The sequence below is a fragment of the Struthio camelus genome, chromosome 1 (genome assembly GCF_040807025.1).
Source record: "Struthio camelus isolate bStrCam1 chromosome 1, bStrCam1.hap1, whole genome shotgun sequence".
In the NCBI taxonomy this organism is placed as follows: domain Eukaryota; kingdom Metazoa; phylum Chordata; class Aves; order Struthioniformes; family Struthionidae; genus Struthio; species Struthio camelus.
In genome coordinates, this window is record NC_090942.1 from 88618735 (window position 1) to 88634437 (window position 15703).

At 44.0% G+C, this 15703-nt stretch overlaps 1 protein-coding gene across 1 annotated transcript; it reads left to right on the forward strand.

Moving 5' to 3' along the window:
* The first annotated feature begins 1091 nt into the window (after window positions 1-1091).
* On the forward strand, window positions 1092-12813 carry LOC104148922 (solute carrier family 2, facilitated glucose transporter member 3). Its single transcript, XM_009682287.2, has 10 exons — window positions 1092-1441; window positions 4691-4786; window positions 6498-6658; window positions 6944-7184; window positions 7368-7530; window positions 7674-7861; window positions 8255-8359; window positions 8837-8938; window positions 9236-9439; window positions 9983-12813. Exons 1-10 carry the CDS (start codon window positions 1427-1429, stop codon window positions 10196-10198), a joined length of 1491 nt encoding a protein of 496 aa, XP_009680582.1. The 5' UTR covers window positions 1092-1426; the 3' UTR covers window positions 10199-12813.
* Window positions 12814-15703: the final 2890 nt, after the last annotated feature.

The following is a 15703-nucleotide window of genomic DNA, read 5'->3' on the forward strand; positions in this document are numbered from 1 at the left end:
GAATATTTCCAGAGCTAATACCAGGGTGAGAGATGGCTCACCAGATTCAAGGTGAAAGTTTGCTGTGCTTGCACATAAGTGGAAGAAAGGCTAGGAAAATAAAAAATAAATGTGAAAAAATAGTCAAGTGAAGAAGAATGCGCAGACTTCCTTGTCCTTTTAATGAGCTGATTTTCTGTTTGGAATAGCATGCATATTTTAACTGCAACACATAAAAGACACATTAAGGGAGTGAGGAAAACCTCACCGCGTTTGAACTGTAAATTTCCTGTTATGTATCTGATCTGTGATCCGGTGACCACCGTGCCAAAGAAGTAACAGAAGTGGAATTAAAATGGGATCATTCCAGTTCCTCAGAATTTGATAAAGAAAAGTGACGGAAAATCCCAAAATAATTTCTCTAGAAATAAGAAGATGGCATATGAGCTAACTTTCTCCCCTGCTTCCTTTCCTTCCCCGCTGCCTGCAGCTCTGAGTTACTACCATTTTCTGAAATGAAAATATTTGGAAGGTTCTGAATTTTTTTTTTTTACAGTGTTTTTGTCTGGAATTGAAAGCATAGATCTCCATTACTCTCTTAGGAGAGTTTGGCAATTCTTCCAGTTAAGGGATGGGCTGCAAGGGAATATGAAGGAGCGTAGCATAGTTCAGCTGAAGGAGTTCAAATTTGGGACCAAATGCAGCTCTGTGTCACGTCTCAAGCTTTGCCCCCACAAATTCTAGCTTTGTCGGAAAAGCTGTTCAAAAGACAGCTATCCAGATGTATGTCTCATCCACAGCTTTGGGAGATGGGTAGAGCATCCATAAAGTATGGCAATGATTTCCGTGCTTCTGCCCATGTGATTTGTGTGCCTGTCTTTTTGACTGTCACTGTCTGCCTCACTGTTTTAACTAGGGATTTAAAACAACTTTATTTCATACAAATCACTAGTGTTCTATCATTAGTTAATATTTGCATAGCATCAACAGCGTGGCAAATACTGCTCTCTACGCTTGTAACTTTTTCCAAAATGCTGGAGTTAAATAACACAGCTGCTAGCTCCCTACTCAGTGACTTTTTCTAGTTTTCTAGTCATGAAACATAAGAAACCAGACACATGCTGCTGAAATACTGCCACCTGCAAAAACCAATCCAAACTAATGTAAAATTTAAGTCAGAAAAGCGTATTAGGTTAAAGGATTTTTTTTTTTTCTTCGTTGCTGGGAGCTCCTCCCTCCAAGTCTCCTCTCACGCCCACACCCAAAAAAGAAACCATAAATACATGAGCTTAAGCAGAAAGAAGGTGCTTTTGTACAGAGAGAGACTCAGCTGTTTTGTTTTGTGGGAGGCGAGGACGCAGCATCTCAGAAGGTTCACGGACTCTGTTAAGAGGTGGGAATAGGGCAGTGGGCCTCAAGAGTCATTTTAAGGCGTTTGTCGCAGGCGATGGATAATAAAAAGGTAACCACTACCGATCTCTTTCTGCTTGCCATTAGGGCGTTTAGCTGTCTTGTTGCTTCACTGATTATTCACTGTGAGGTTGTGTCTGTTTGTCTAGCATCTGTCTGCTACCGTTCCTTTCCGCAGATACTTATGTGTATGGCTGGAAAGGATTTGCCAGGCTTGCGGAAACAATCTAGTAACATTCATGAAGCAAGGATCACCTTATGAATTGTGTGGTTGCGATTCAGCATCATTTCGTTCTCCGATACTGTTGAATTTCTGTTTGTCTTTGTAAAGATGGAAGTTCTGATGATGCAGACGGGCCTCAGCTGCTATCTTTTTAAGAATGACTTAGATAAGTGCTGTCTGTGGGAGATGGGGAGTAGGGATGGAGAGCCTGTTTGGTTAGGGTTGTTGCAAGCCATGAGATTGATTTGTTTTCATGTATATGGCCTAATTAGCCACATGATGCTATAAATATTTCCATATTTTCTTTATACTGATAATAAGATATATTTTGCTGGCTAGACAGTACTCATTTGTGCCAGGATTAAAGACAGAGGCTTCATAATGCTGAAAAGGAAATTTCTCCTAAAGTTTACATATATATATATGAGACTTATTGGAAAACAATGTTTCAATTTCGAGAAGAAAAGCAAAGCATATTCTTTCCCCCTTGTTCCTTGAGAGAACATGGGACAGACAGCCTTGTGGGTATCGTAGTTCATCTGCAGCCTAGAGCGAAGTGTGCACTCGCGGAGTGGAACTCAGTGGAGCTAATGAACTGCCTGTGTTTGAATGCATCGGGGCAGAAAAGCAGGCAGGCTGAAGGAGGGAGACAGACAGCAAATATCCAGCTGAACCCGGTGCCCAGTGCTGAATGCCAGGGAATTACTGTTAAAACGGAAAAAACAACAGCAGCAGGGAAGCTCTGGGCCCTCACTGCCATATTGATGGGAAATGTGGACGGGGTGATAAGATGAGTCAGAACAAGTGAGAGAGCATCTGGTCAAGGGCATTTAAAGGAGGGCAGAGAGGGAGCTATAGCTGAATTCAGCAAGTTATACTGTTCTGAGATTCTAGTCAGTAAAAAAGAAGGGAGCTAGTTTGAAGTATCTCTCCTGGATAATAAATATAGCTGCTAGATCCTTATGGATGCCTGTGGTCAGAGGAAAGGGTGGTGGTTTGAATTTCCTGCCAATATATAGACCTCAACTTTGAACTTTTGGATAGGGTGGATGCTGCTTTACTATTTCTGAGCTCCCTGGACACCTTTTGGAAAATGAGGTATGGCCAACAGTAACAAATGATCCATACATTAGATCATGGCCTGTCTCACGGAAGTGGATGGGTCAGGTCATGTGATGTCTAGGCAGTATGAGACTGGGTATGTGATACAGATGAATAACAGGCAACAGTCTGGAAAAGGGATCATGAAAGAGGGTAAAAGAACTAGCCTCCTTATAGTTTGGTTGTGCCTTATAGTTTGTATGTGCCTTTTGGTCCCATATAACACCCAGAGGAAAAGGAGGCCAGCTGTGACCACTGCAAGCCATGACAAAGCAGAGTTCTGAGGGGAAGATGCTCCTGTGTTGAGGCACTGTGTTGGAAGTGTGGAGAGCAGAGTTTTGTCCTCTACTTTGCTACACCCACTGACTAGGGGTGACTTGACCTAGACCTCTAAAAGTACCTAGATGTCTTAATGCCCTTTTGTGGGCTTCCAAATGCTTTGAAAGAGCTGGATCCTTGTGTTTCTGTGCCAAAATTCCTTGTAGCTAATACGAGGGGAGCAGTCACCCCCCTCCGCACAGAGTGGCAGAGAAGAAGGCCTAGACCACCTGGGATGTATTCAGGTGTTAACCGTACCATGGAAATCATCTGCCCCATGCAGGAATCTAGGACCTTGTCACTTCTGCCTCCTTTGCTAACCTAGAAGGACAGCCTGACACTTCTACTACATGACGTAGCAGGGGAAAGTTGCATCTGAGATAATCTTTTGGTTTCTGCTTACTGGGGTCTAATTGCTAAATGTGTGACGGTTGCGCAGGTCAGAAGGGCCCATGCACCATGCTTGAAAGATTGGTGAAGGTGGTGTGAGCAATGGCAAAGAGTTACTGGCAAAAAGGCACCAAACTTTGGGCAGCCTTTGGACCCTATTCTCCTGGAGACAAGCAGAAAAGCGGTAGACTAGAGGAACTTCAGCAGCAGGCCCCATGAAGTACTTTTCTCTTCTCTGCCAGCATTAAGAGAGTAAATGGGAAGCCTTGAAAAATGGACTTCTAATGTTTTGGAAAAGCTTCCAGTCCTTCCTATGAGAGAAACATGATCTTTCTAAAAATTGCCAACCCAAACACTGGCCATCCAAGTGCCAACTGCTGAGTCGCCTGCTTCCCCTGCCTTCCTAACACAGAGTTGGCTTAAATTCCACAGACTTTAAAAATACAGAAAATGTCAGATGCTTTTCACTGACACTTAAATTTCTTAGGTTGGACCTTAAAGCTTCCTCTGTGTCTCTTTTATTTCTTTTTTATTTTAATAAATACAAAGATTCACACACACTCAATTCCAGGTGCTGGGACTTTATCAAGTAATATCAAGTATTGCCACAGTGGCAAGAAAAATAAATGGGGAAAGTTGGCAGCACAGTCTTCTGTTTGAGGCAGGGTTCCTGTGCCAGGTGCCCTGCGTCAGGGTTGTCAAGTTCTAGCCTGGGAAAACACAGATCAGTTGCTGAAGTGTGCAAGTTTTGTTAGGAGTGACTACCAGTGTGGCTCATGGGTAGGTCTGAGACCCTCTATTTATGAGTCCTTGTCAGTTGGCATGGGGAAGAGTAAGACCCTTGCTTCATGGCATGTCAGAGATCAGCAAAAGCTTCTCTATAAAGCAGATGAACCCAGAATAACAGCCAGTAATGCAGACCATCTATTCATTACTAACGAGCTGAGAACAGTTGAAGGTCAGGATATATAGAGGGAATTCCTGACAGGTGAGAAAGCCCTTCTACTTCTGGTCACAGAGCGTTTTCCTGCTGTCCAGTTGTATCCCCTTCTCTAGGATCTGTCTTACTGGTACCCCCCTCACTGGATAAAATCCCAAGCAATTCTAAAGCACTGGTCTACATAAAGACATTCCCTGCCCTGAGGACACTGCAAAAGGTCTGGCCACCTCTGAGCTGCAGCTGCGGTTTGTGCTGAAGAGGAAGTCAAGTTGTATAGAAAGCATGAATAACCAAATTATCAAAAAAATGTTTTCTCTCTCTTCCATCAGAAAATCACTGCATCCCTTATCTACGCTGTTTCTATTGCTGTCATCGGATCTCTCCAGTTTGGGTACAACACGGGTGTCATCAATGCTCCTGAAAAGGTGAGACAGAATAAGCTGAGGAGAAGGTATGGGTGAGGGGCTGATCCCAAGGGACTGGACAGTGGCGCATGTCCAGGGGAGGAAGGAGAGAGAAAGATGAAAATCATCCTTTCCATTGTGTGTAGAGGTCAGGAAAAGGCTGAGAGAAAAAGGTGTAGGAAGAGAGGAGCTGTCTCTCAGGCAGCTAATAGTTTAATGGATATTATTTGTGTTGTCAAAAAATGAGAGCATCAAAAACCCCTCTCTCTACTACAACAATGAACAGGAAGAAAAAGAGACAGTTTTGGCAAGGGGAGAGAGAGCAGAGAGGACCGTTCTTCTAATTTGGAGTACAGATGGTTAACTAGGGCAGGAGGGGTTCATCTGCTGTTTCCCAGAGTAAGGTAATTCTGTATTTGGTTTGCGGAGGAAATGTTAGCCATTTCAGGGATCATCTTGTTTTGGGTGGTTAGAAGTCTTGTCCATTCCCCTTTGGGGCATCAGGGGAGGAAAACACTGATTCTGCTCTTCTGTTTTGAGGGTGATATGCTACCCTGCTCCAATCTGCCATCATTCAAATGACAAAACAGCCTTCTGGCCTGTCATACTGGTCAGGGGATGAAGTGGGATGTTCTGAGTCAGAAGAAATGAGCCAGGGCAGGAGTGTAGAGAGCAGTGTACAGGAAAGAGTTGAGAGTGGGTTAGTAGAGATTACAGTTGCCCTAGTTTCTCTCAGGGGTCATCTCCCAAGGCTTCTTTCTTTCATTCCTTCGTTTGTTATGTGTGTAGATTTAGTGCTTGTAAAAAGGATATGACTGCGGTATTCTGACGAAATCATCTCATGATTACACCATGAGGGGAAAAAAGAAAGAAGAAGAAGAAAAAGAGATATGGGATTTTCTTGTAACTGAGATGGTTCCCCTCTCAGGAACTGAGTCACCGATGATACCACATCCACCCTGTCTCCGGGAACAGAGATGTCACATACATGTGAGGGGGCGGGGGTGTCCTCCCTAGCTAATGTCCTGCTGCCATCTGCTGGGGGAAGACACTCTGAGGCCATGTCCCACTCAGTTGGTGCAGAACTTCCCTTATTATCAAACTCAGTTGGTGCAGAACTTCCCTTATTATCAAACTGGTTTCTGCAGAAACCAGCAACACGAAAAGCCCCGTCACGTCCTTTCTTACCCTATTCCAAGGAAGGATTGTTTTGGATTAATGCCTCAGCATTTCAGGGCTTGATTCAGTGAAACGTTTTCTGTGTCTCTTGGGAAAACAGTTTTGGCATTGCCAGGAATGTTCCCCTCTATTCTGCAGTCACCTTTTTCTTGCTCCCTTCTTATTCCCACCTCTCTCATCACCAAAACACCACCAGAGACTCACATCATCTGGAGACATGCCAAAGATTAGCACATCCTCCTTAATTATCACTTGCTCAACCCCACTCACGTTCAGTGAAGCAATCCCTCCTTCATCTTTCTCGTAGTAGTTCCCTCTGAACTTCTCACTCTTCTGAATTTTTAGTTCCTCTTTCCACACCCTGATCTGCCCCTCCTCTGACTTACCTTCTCCTACTGAATTTTTAGCGCCTCTTCTTGCTTGCTGTCTCCATGAAAAAAACTCTCTTGACCTCAGAAATAATCTTCCCTTCCCCAATGCAAAATGCCTCCTATGGGATTGGGATTGTAACTCCCTTTCCTCACTCTATCCTGGGGTGGTTTCTCTCTTGCAGATCATCCGGAGGTTCTTCAACAGCACTTTGTCAGAAAGGAGTGGAGAGCCCATCTCCTCAGAGCTCCTAACCTCACTATGGTCCCTTTCTGTGGCCATCTTCTCAGTAGGAGGTATGATCGGCTCCTTCTCAGTCAGCCTTTTCGTCAATCGATTTGGCAGGTAAGCTGGGAAAGGGGATCCCTTCTACAGTGGAGTGTTAGGAGGAAGAGATCAGAGGTAGGGGGACGAGGGAAGGACAAGGCTGGGAAGGAACCAAGAATGCATGGGCTGCAAAAAGAGAAAGAAATGGTTGGAGAGAGTAATACCAAGGCAAGAGCTGAATGGGAATTGCTCTGCTCTCCTGCCACCCTCAAGATGGGGATCATGGGTAGGTTTACCCCTTCTCCATGACTTTTCCAGCATGTTTCCAGTTTAACCTCAGCCTTTACATTTGTCTTCTATCAGGAGGAACTCCATGCTGCTGGTGAACATCTTGGCCTTTGCTGGTGGCACTCTCATGGCCTTCTCCAAGATGGCAAAAGCAGTGGAGATGCTGATCATTGGCCGCTTTGTCATCGGCCTCTTCTGTGGCCTCTCCACTGGCTTTGTACCCATGTACATCAGTGAGGTCTCACCCACCAGCCTCCGTGGAGCCTTTGGAACCCTCAACCAGCTGGGCATTGTTGTTGGCATCCTGGTGGCCCAGGTAAGCCTGAAACAAACAGTTTTAGTACTGATGGGGAAGTGGCAGCGGGGAGGGTTTTGTGGGCTTTTAAGTGGCTTGCACTTGCCGTTAGGTGCAATATGTCATCCTGACACACTCACTGGCATGGGGGTAAGAAATCAGAGTGTATTGAATCATTTTCTTTTTCTCCATTTCTTGGTGTAGATCTTTGGCTTGAAGGGGATCATGGGGACTGAAAAACTTTGGCCACTGCTTTTGGGGTTCACAATCCTTCCAGCAATCCTTCAGTGTGTGGCTCTTCTTTTCTGCCCTGAGAGCCCCCGCTTCCTGTTGATCAACAAGATGGAGGAGGAGAAAGCACAAGCAGGTGAGAAGTTATCCCTAAAAGGGGCAGTGCAATATGGTGGCTCCCAGCCTGTACTGAACTTGAGAGTGGGCAGCCAGGACTGACTGGCGAACCAACTGGTCATGAGTGTATTATACCTGGAATTTTTGTATTCCTCCTACCAGTTCTCCAGAAGCTCCGTGGTACACAAGATGTGTCTCAAGACATCCAGGAGATGAAAGAAGAGAGTGCCACAATGTCCCAGGAAAAGAAAGCAACTGTGCCAGAGCTCTTCCGCTCTCCAAACTACCGTCAAGCCATCAGCATTGCCATCATGCTGCAGCTCTCCCAGCAGCTCTCAGGCATCAATGCTGTGAGTTATCTTCCCGTTCCATCTGTGGGTCTCAGTTGGCTATACTTGCACTTCAGGGTAGTTGCTTCCTGCTAACAGTGACAGCACAGTGCTTCCAAAGACCTCTGTTTTGTGCCTGCACTGGAAAGCACTGCTTTGTAATACCACACAGAGATCCCTGAGATGGGAGGTGGAGATTATATTGGCTTTTGTTGCCCCCACACCAACCCCTGGCAAGACATTACACCTGTGCATCAAGTGAGTGAACCTTGATTGGAAGCATGCTGTTTTATACTATTGAGTGTTTCTTGGAAGCTCCCTGTTGGGCCTGTGTGGCATTAGGCAAGGAACACGAGGGACGTAGTCTCAAATACTGGAACTGTGACCACATCCAACTTCTACTTCTCTTTTTAGGTGTTCTATTATTCTACGGGGATTTTTGAAAGAGCTGGTATCACACAGCCTGTATATGCCACCATTGGAGCTGGCGTGGTAAACACTGTCTTCACTGTTGTATCGGTAAGTAGAGCAGGGGCTTATGGTAAGAGACGTAACAGCTTATGAGAACTAGTCTGCATGGGGTCTTTTGGGAGATGTGATTACACAAGACAAGCAGCCAGATTGTGGCAGAGTTGGGCTAGTCAGTGGCCTATAAGGTCAAAGAAAAGAATGCATCAGAAGAATTGTGGGAAGGGAAGCGAGGGAAAGAGAGGAAAAAGGAGAGGAGAAGGAGGTATTGTCATCATTTTAGAAGAAAGAAATGGAGTAAAGGATGAAAACGAGATGAGAGAGAAGGACAGTAGCAAGAGCCAGAGAGAGGAGAGCTGCTCGTGCTAAGAAGAGAGCAACACCTGGTGACGTGCACTGAGGTCACCACTGGCACTGAGGGTTACAGAGAGGTAAAAGAAATAGGTGCAGTGTGACATTGTGACTCAGGGAGTCTTCTCTGCTCTTGTTGGCAAAGTGATTGATTTTTCTCTTCTGCCTTGTTTTCAGCTGTTCCTGGTGGAGCGTGCAGGGCGCAGGACCCTCCATTTAGTTGGTTTGGGTGGCATGGCTGTGTGTGCTGTCCTTATCACTGTCGCTTTAGCTCTGAAGGTGAGTAATTGGTGTTCTTACCCAGACTGTCACCCCAGCAGGGGACCTATAAGACTACACAGCTGTAGAGGGCAGAATTGCAGGACAAGGCAGGTTCAGCTGGGGCTAGAGCTGAGCACAGAGGCAAAGGAAGGAGATGCCCTAGTGAAGTGCAGTGGGGAGTGCAATTTCCCAACTACAGGAACTGTGCCACAGTGTTCAGGGTGCTGCTAAGAAAGTTGTGACACTGGACATTGCATTGTGCTGTGCCACATTTACCTCTCAAGTTTCAGCTGCTCCTGTTTCATTTCCTTGCAGGACGTTGTGGAATGGATCAGATATATTAGCATTGTTGCCACTTTTGGCTTTGTGGCCCTCTTTGAGATTGGTCCTGGCCCAATACCCTGGTTCATCGTGGCTGAACTCTTCAGTCAGGGCCCACGGCCTGCAGCCATGGCAGTGGCTGGTTGTTCCAACTGGACATCTAATTTTTTGGTGGGAATGCTCTTCCCCTATGCAGAGGTAAGGACCCAGTTTGCAAAGTACTTGTGGGAGTGCTGCAGTATTGGAAAAGGTGTCCAAAATGGTCGTGGAATCTCCATCCTTGCAGATTCACAAAAAAACATGGCTGGGTATGACCCTTAGCAGCCTGATTTCCCATTGAAGTTGGCCTTGCTTTGAGCTGAGAGCTGGACTACAGACTTCCAGAGGTCCCTGAGTCTATGTTCTGATTGTTACTGAATGTTAAGAGGGTTGTGGATCAACTTACGTTCTACTTTCTCTTACTGCTTTTAGCCTACAAATAGTTGGGGGACCATCTTAATTAGCACATTAAGGTATTCCCCTTAAAAGCCTTAATTTTGGCCACCCCCAGGAATGTTAAAAGCTTTTCAGAAGCCCACAAGGAACCTGGTTTCCTTTTAAAAACTGGTGAATTGAGAACAAGTCAGTAAGGGCATTACTGGAGAAAGGTGTTAGAATTCTGACCTATCAACAGCAAACAACCTTACATTTAGGTCTCTGATCTTTCCAAATTAAAACCTCCCACTTTTATCTTCCCTGCAGAAACTATGCGGCTCCTATGTCTTCCTCATTTTCCTCGTTTTCCTGGTCATCTTCTTTGTCTTCACATTCTTCAAAGTGCCAGAGACCAAGGGCAGGACTTTTGAAGACATCTCCAGGGGCTTTGAAGGACGAGCAGAAACCAGCCTCACATCACCAGTGGAGAAGAACACTATGGTGGAACTGAACAGCGTACAACCTGATAAAGAAGCTGCCTAGGATCATGACACATCTCTTCCTTGACTCTTTTCTGTGCTCAAAGAGAGTCATTAAAGGAATGAGCAGAGAAAAAAAAAAGAGAAAACTGAGACAATTTGTTTTCAATTGCTGCTATTTTCTTCTTTCCACCCACATATCCCCCTTCTGCCAGGCGTCACCAGCGTTAAGCAAATCTGATGTGGGAGATCCCATTTTCAACACTGGAAGGCACCTGGTGCTCTAGCAAAGGTAATCTCATCTTCCCCTGCCACAAACATCAGGAGAACAGAGAACAGCTGGCATTGTTTTTGCTTTTCTCACCTTGCTACTTGGGATTAACATACTTAGGCATGTGTGACCATTAGGTATTTGAATCTAATTACTATTTTTGTAGAGTAAATAAGTCCCTTGCCCCCCACTTTACAAGTCTACTCCATGTATGTATGTTTGTGCGCAGTGTTGTGCTGGAATTTAACAAACCTACCAAGAAGCCATCTTAATTGCTTAATTGCCTATACAGTGTGCACTTTTTTCAGCCTCAGGAAAAAGGGGACCAAGTTATGCATATTTTTTTCCTGTTCTTTTATTGTTTTTTTATAGACAGACTGAAAACATAATTTTTTGCTTAAGTTTATTTATTTGTATGTCACTTTGTAAATAATTATTTTTTTAATGGTGTACCAAAATGTACAGATTATGAAATAGAAGATGGAATAGAGAAATAGCTCTTCTAACAAGATGCTGTAGACTTGAGGTGCAATAAAACTGTAAAGGAGAAATACGGTACTAACAGGATATCATACGTTCTGACGGGTACGTAGAACAGAATCAATTATTCACATCACCTCTAGAAGTTATTTCTGCCGTCTGTAAACAAATATGAAGAATTGAATACTAGTGAAAAGAACTGTGTGTCTGCATCTCCACCAAAATCTTTGTGTCCTTTGGGATTTATTGGTGGCCATGTTAAGTATTGATCCTAAGTATTACTTGAAAAGTGTGTATTGCAGCGAATGGATGTTTTTACTTTATATTATTTTCAGTCAAAGTTAAGCATTGTGCGTGATGATTGAGGGTGATAATTCAGACCAGAAGGTAACTTTTTATGCCACCTTTTGATTTTTGGCTTCTCTATTGCTGTCTTATAGTAGGCCAGAAAGTCTGAAACATACAGATTGTTACTTAAGATGTGCAAGGAAAAAATTATTTTCCAAAGCTGTATTTTCTTAGCAATTGTTCTTATAAATTTTAGACAGAGGCACATAGCATGAGCCTTCTGGACACCAGGAGTAATCAGTTATGATATATATATATAAGTTCATAAAGCTGGAGATGCAGGAATAGACACCACAGCTGAAGGAACCTGCTAGATTAGCAGTGCAAAACACGCATAGTCCTCAGCCTGCTGGCTGTAGGCCAAATGTTTTTTGCCCTATCTATCGACTCTGGAAGATTTGCTGTGATGTCCACCATTGTGCAGTGTGCTGTGTAGGTTTGCGTGCAGCTGTATAATATCACCTTCTGTTAAATGGGATATGAGAGACACAGTAATTGTACTTCCATAGATAATGGTCTCTCCTGCCCTGTCTCCTAGTTGCTAGGCCACTTAAGAGTATGTATATGCCTAGCACTTGCTGTCAAGCTATCACCGTTCAGTTTAGGAAGGCAAAAATGAGTGCATAAGGTATCTTGACAATCAAGGGTTGAGAGCTCTGCTTTGCTGACTGCAATGCTCTGTTGAGAAAGATTCTGTGGCCCTATCTGTCCAGGCCTGCACAAGTTGTGTAAAGGTGGCAAAGGGGAAGGTCCGCTTTGAAACTCCTGCTCTAAGTTCTATGTTTTCAGACCAAGGATCCGAATGCAGTGGTTTAGGTCTGCCTGCAATACATGCCAGAGTTCGTGGTGGCTTTACAGCAAGACAGGCCCTCAGGTTACAAAGTGTGTAAAAGAAAAAACGGCTCAGAAAGGGTGGAATGCCAACAAAATTGTGGTAGCATGGATTACCCAGGTTTTCCTGACAACATATTGCTTCAGAGTAGGTTGGAGAATTTCCCATCAATGTATGGTAGGGAGTGACTTTCTAGCATTTTCAGTTTCAGTAACTCCAGTGATGACATTTCTACCTTCTCTAGTGATAAACGTTTGCAAAGATGAGCAAAATTTGTTGCTGGGAAATGCTGCCTGTGACTTAATTTGAAATAATCCCTCTTTGCACAATGTGATCCTATTACACCCAGTTCTCCCTAGCTTTCCATCAGGCTTCTGCTCTGCTCCAGGTATTTATTTCCAGAGGCATATATGACTACTTCTTCTTCCTACTTTCATAGTTTAGCTCAATTATACAAATTCTGTCCCTTTCCTTTGACCCTCCAGCACCTGGAGAGGCAGTATATCTGTCTGGGCACCTATATGTTGGGAAAATCCCACCCCTACAGCTGCGTGTAAGAGCATTCCCTACTGTGCATCAGGGATTTGTGTGTTGGCTTGGACTGAAATGTATAGGTCTGTCTCACATGGTCTCTTCTTATTTTCTTTTTTTGCAATGGCATTGTGAATATTTCAGATGGATTTTATATACTTGTTATTAATATGTGACTGTGTTTCAGGTTTTTAAAAATAAAAACTACAGCTATAAATGTCTAGTTTGGGTTTTACTTCTTTTCTCTGTAAGTCTTCTGTTTCCTACTCTTATTTTCACAGCCCTGGAACATACCACACAACTTTCCCAAGTGCCTCCAGCTTCTGCCCTGCAACTCTCCTGGCTAGCCCAGCCCTGGACTTGCAACTTTACTGTAATAGTAATGGGTGTGTTTCTCTGAGCCACCGTGCATACCACCTTTACAAATTCTCTCTCACTTTTTTCCTTAGGAGTTATTAGAAAGATGTGCTTCTCTGAGTCTTCCTGGCCCAAATTCCCTAAGCATTACCTTCAGAGATTCTTTCCCTGTGTTTCTCAGTGATAAAGGGAAGTAGCTGGACGTTAGGAACCCTGCCCACAGTGAAAACACTTGAGAGGTCTGTCCCTGCCTTCTCCAACAAGTGACTCACTTCCTCTGCCTCAAATGTGGAGGGGGAGCCCTTCCACCTGTGAATGGTGCTCCTCTCCATTTGATAAGTGACCTTAATGCCCCCCTCAGAATCTTGCCTAGGTACCTACATATACTGTACTGGGTGCCTGGAAGGAACAGAGGGCAGGCTTGAGAGTGGGCAAAGGGAAACCCTGATGCCTGGAGAGAAGCCAGTTCCCAGAACTGGCTCCCTTATTCCTAGAGGTGGTAGTATTCTCGACACATTGGCAGGTCTGTGTGGTACTTTCACGCACAGCTCTCCCACATAGGTAGTGCTGACTACCTCCACCCCTTCCCCATGAGGCAACAAGCTCCTGTTCCAGTGCACTCCTTTCCTGTCATAACAACCGTCTACCAGCCTGTGGAGTCTGTATCTGTGTTTCATTGGTGGAAACTATGAGGACAGCTGATCAAAAAGTATAGTTGCAAAAAAAATAATTCAGAAGAAGATTCAGGGAAGAGAAAGAAAGAAAAAAAAAAACACCAAAAGACAAGAAAACCCAAGATATATTTAGAAGAAAAGTCAGGCTAGCATAGCTCTTGAGTCAGCAGATGGACTGCACAAAGAGTAGCCAGTAAACTAAACAGGCCTTATCTGAAAGTCTCAAAAAGACCAGTATAGGTTTTCTGAAACCTGATATTGCTGACTGCTGCATATTCCTAGCTGCAGTCTGTGTTTTTCTGAGTATGATATGCATCTAGCTTAAGAGCTGGGGAGAACTCTGGACTAAGACTTATATAATTGTTTTTTCAACTCTGTGGCTGAATTGAATAAAATACCCCAACCAACAAAATTCAGCCAACATTTCATTTCTTTTGTCAAAATTAGAACTGGAAAGCAAAAGCATTCTTACTTCTTGTGGGACACGCTCTGCTCAGAGCTGGTGGAGTATCACCACTGGTGCAAAGTGGGGAAGCAGAATATTACACTCCAAATCTCTGCATCCGGCTCCCTAAAGGGACCTGAAATTGAAGGAAGGGAGGGAACAAAAAGAAGAGGACTGAGAAAACAAAGGGAGTGAAAAAATTCCTCAGAAAATAAGTCCTGGCAGGAAACCCCCGCCCTTTGCCACTTCCCCTCTCCAATCTCCAAGGGTCACAAGTGATGCTACCCTTCTATACATCAACCACAACAAAGGGTTTTAGTGCCATTTTACAGGCTGGAGCAAGATAGAATGTCATGGTGTTAGTGCTATTATTTGTCAAATGACATCACTGGTCATTTTCTGCATGTGTTATTTTGGATGAAAATATACCAGACAGGAAAAGCAGTTCCTTTCTGTGAGAAGAAATGTGAAACCACATTTTGTTGATCAAATTTTAAAATTTGGTTTTATGCTCTTCCAGACATCTCAGTGCCTGAGCAGACCCTGGGAATGCTCTTTCTCCTTTGGGAGGGCGTCAGGATAAGGGCACAAGCAATGGTGCAGACTTACCTCCAAGCAAAACTGCCAAATTTTTCTTCCTATTAGGGGTAGGATCATCAGGGCTACTCAAAAAAGGAACACTTGCTAGTTTGGTGTGGGGACTGCTCCGTTATCAGTTTCATTTAAGAGGAAGGAAGGGCACAGTGCTGTGCACTCTGTGAAAAATGTGCTGATGCCATTGTGGTGGGGCCATGATGGAGCAGCAGCTGGAGGTGCCTCCCTTCAGATTTCTCTCCTATCTTACTCTTTAATGAGAAAGCTCCCACCAGCTCAAAGATCCCATTAGCTCAAACACACATTGAGATGCACAGAAAATTTACACCTGAGTGATTTTTTTCAGGCTTTCTGCAGACTAGACCAAGGTCACTTTGAGAAAGACCTCTTCAATGACACATGAGATTCTTTCTTGAAAATATGGGATACACGGCTCTGGTCTGTCATGTTTATGCTTTAACCTGACCTTGTCTTTGCAATGTGGATTACTGGACAAGACAGAACTATTTTCATAGAGTGCTACTGGGAGGAGACAAAATTCAGGGCCTTATTTAGACTAGAAAAGAAACTGGTTTTGTTTCCTAAAATATATCTTACAAACACAATTTAATTGGTTCTACTTAAATACATACAACATCTAGTGTAGGCAGGCTGTGTAACTTTTTCAAACATCTTTGCTTGCTGTCATAGACCATGTGTCTACACTACACACTACGCAAATACAAATACATAGTATTTACAAGAATTGTTATTTTCTTCTCCAGAGATGCAGCCTGAGCATGTCTGATGATAGGCACATGACTAACCTGCTAAATCTATTTTCTGCTTGCATTGCACAACCATTTCTTGTTTAGCAAATGGTCATATGGATTTGTATATGCCAGTCACATTGGTGTACCAGTCACACTGTGGCATTCAGTGTGGAACCACTGCAAATCATTTACTGAGCAAGTAATCATGCATCTATGCCCCACAGATGGAGATGGCTGAGCAAAACAGAACAAGTCAGAACCTGCAGACAGATGTCTGGGGTGAAC

Coding starts and splice junctions, on each gene's coding strand:
- LOC104148922 (XM_009682287.2), top strand. Junction 7,185..7,367: donor TTGGCATCCTGGTGGCCCAG/GTAAGCCTGAAA, acceptor TTCTTGGTGTAG/ATCTTTGGCTTGAAGGGGAT. Junction 7,531..7,673: donor GGAGGAGAAAGCACAAGCAG/GTGAGAAGTTAT, acceptor TCCTCCTACCAG/TTCTCCAGAAGCTCCGTGGT.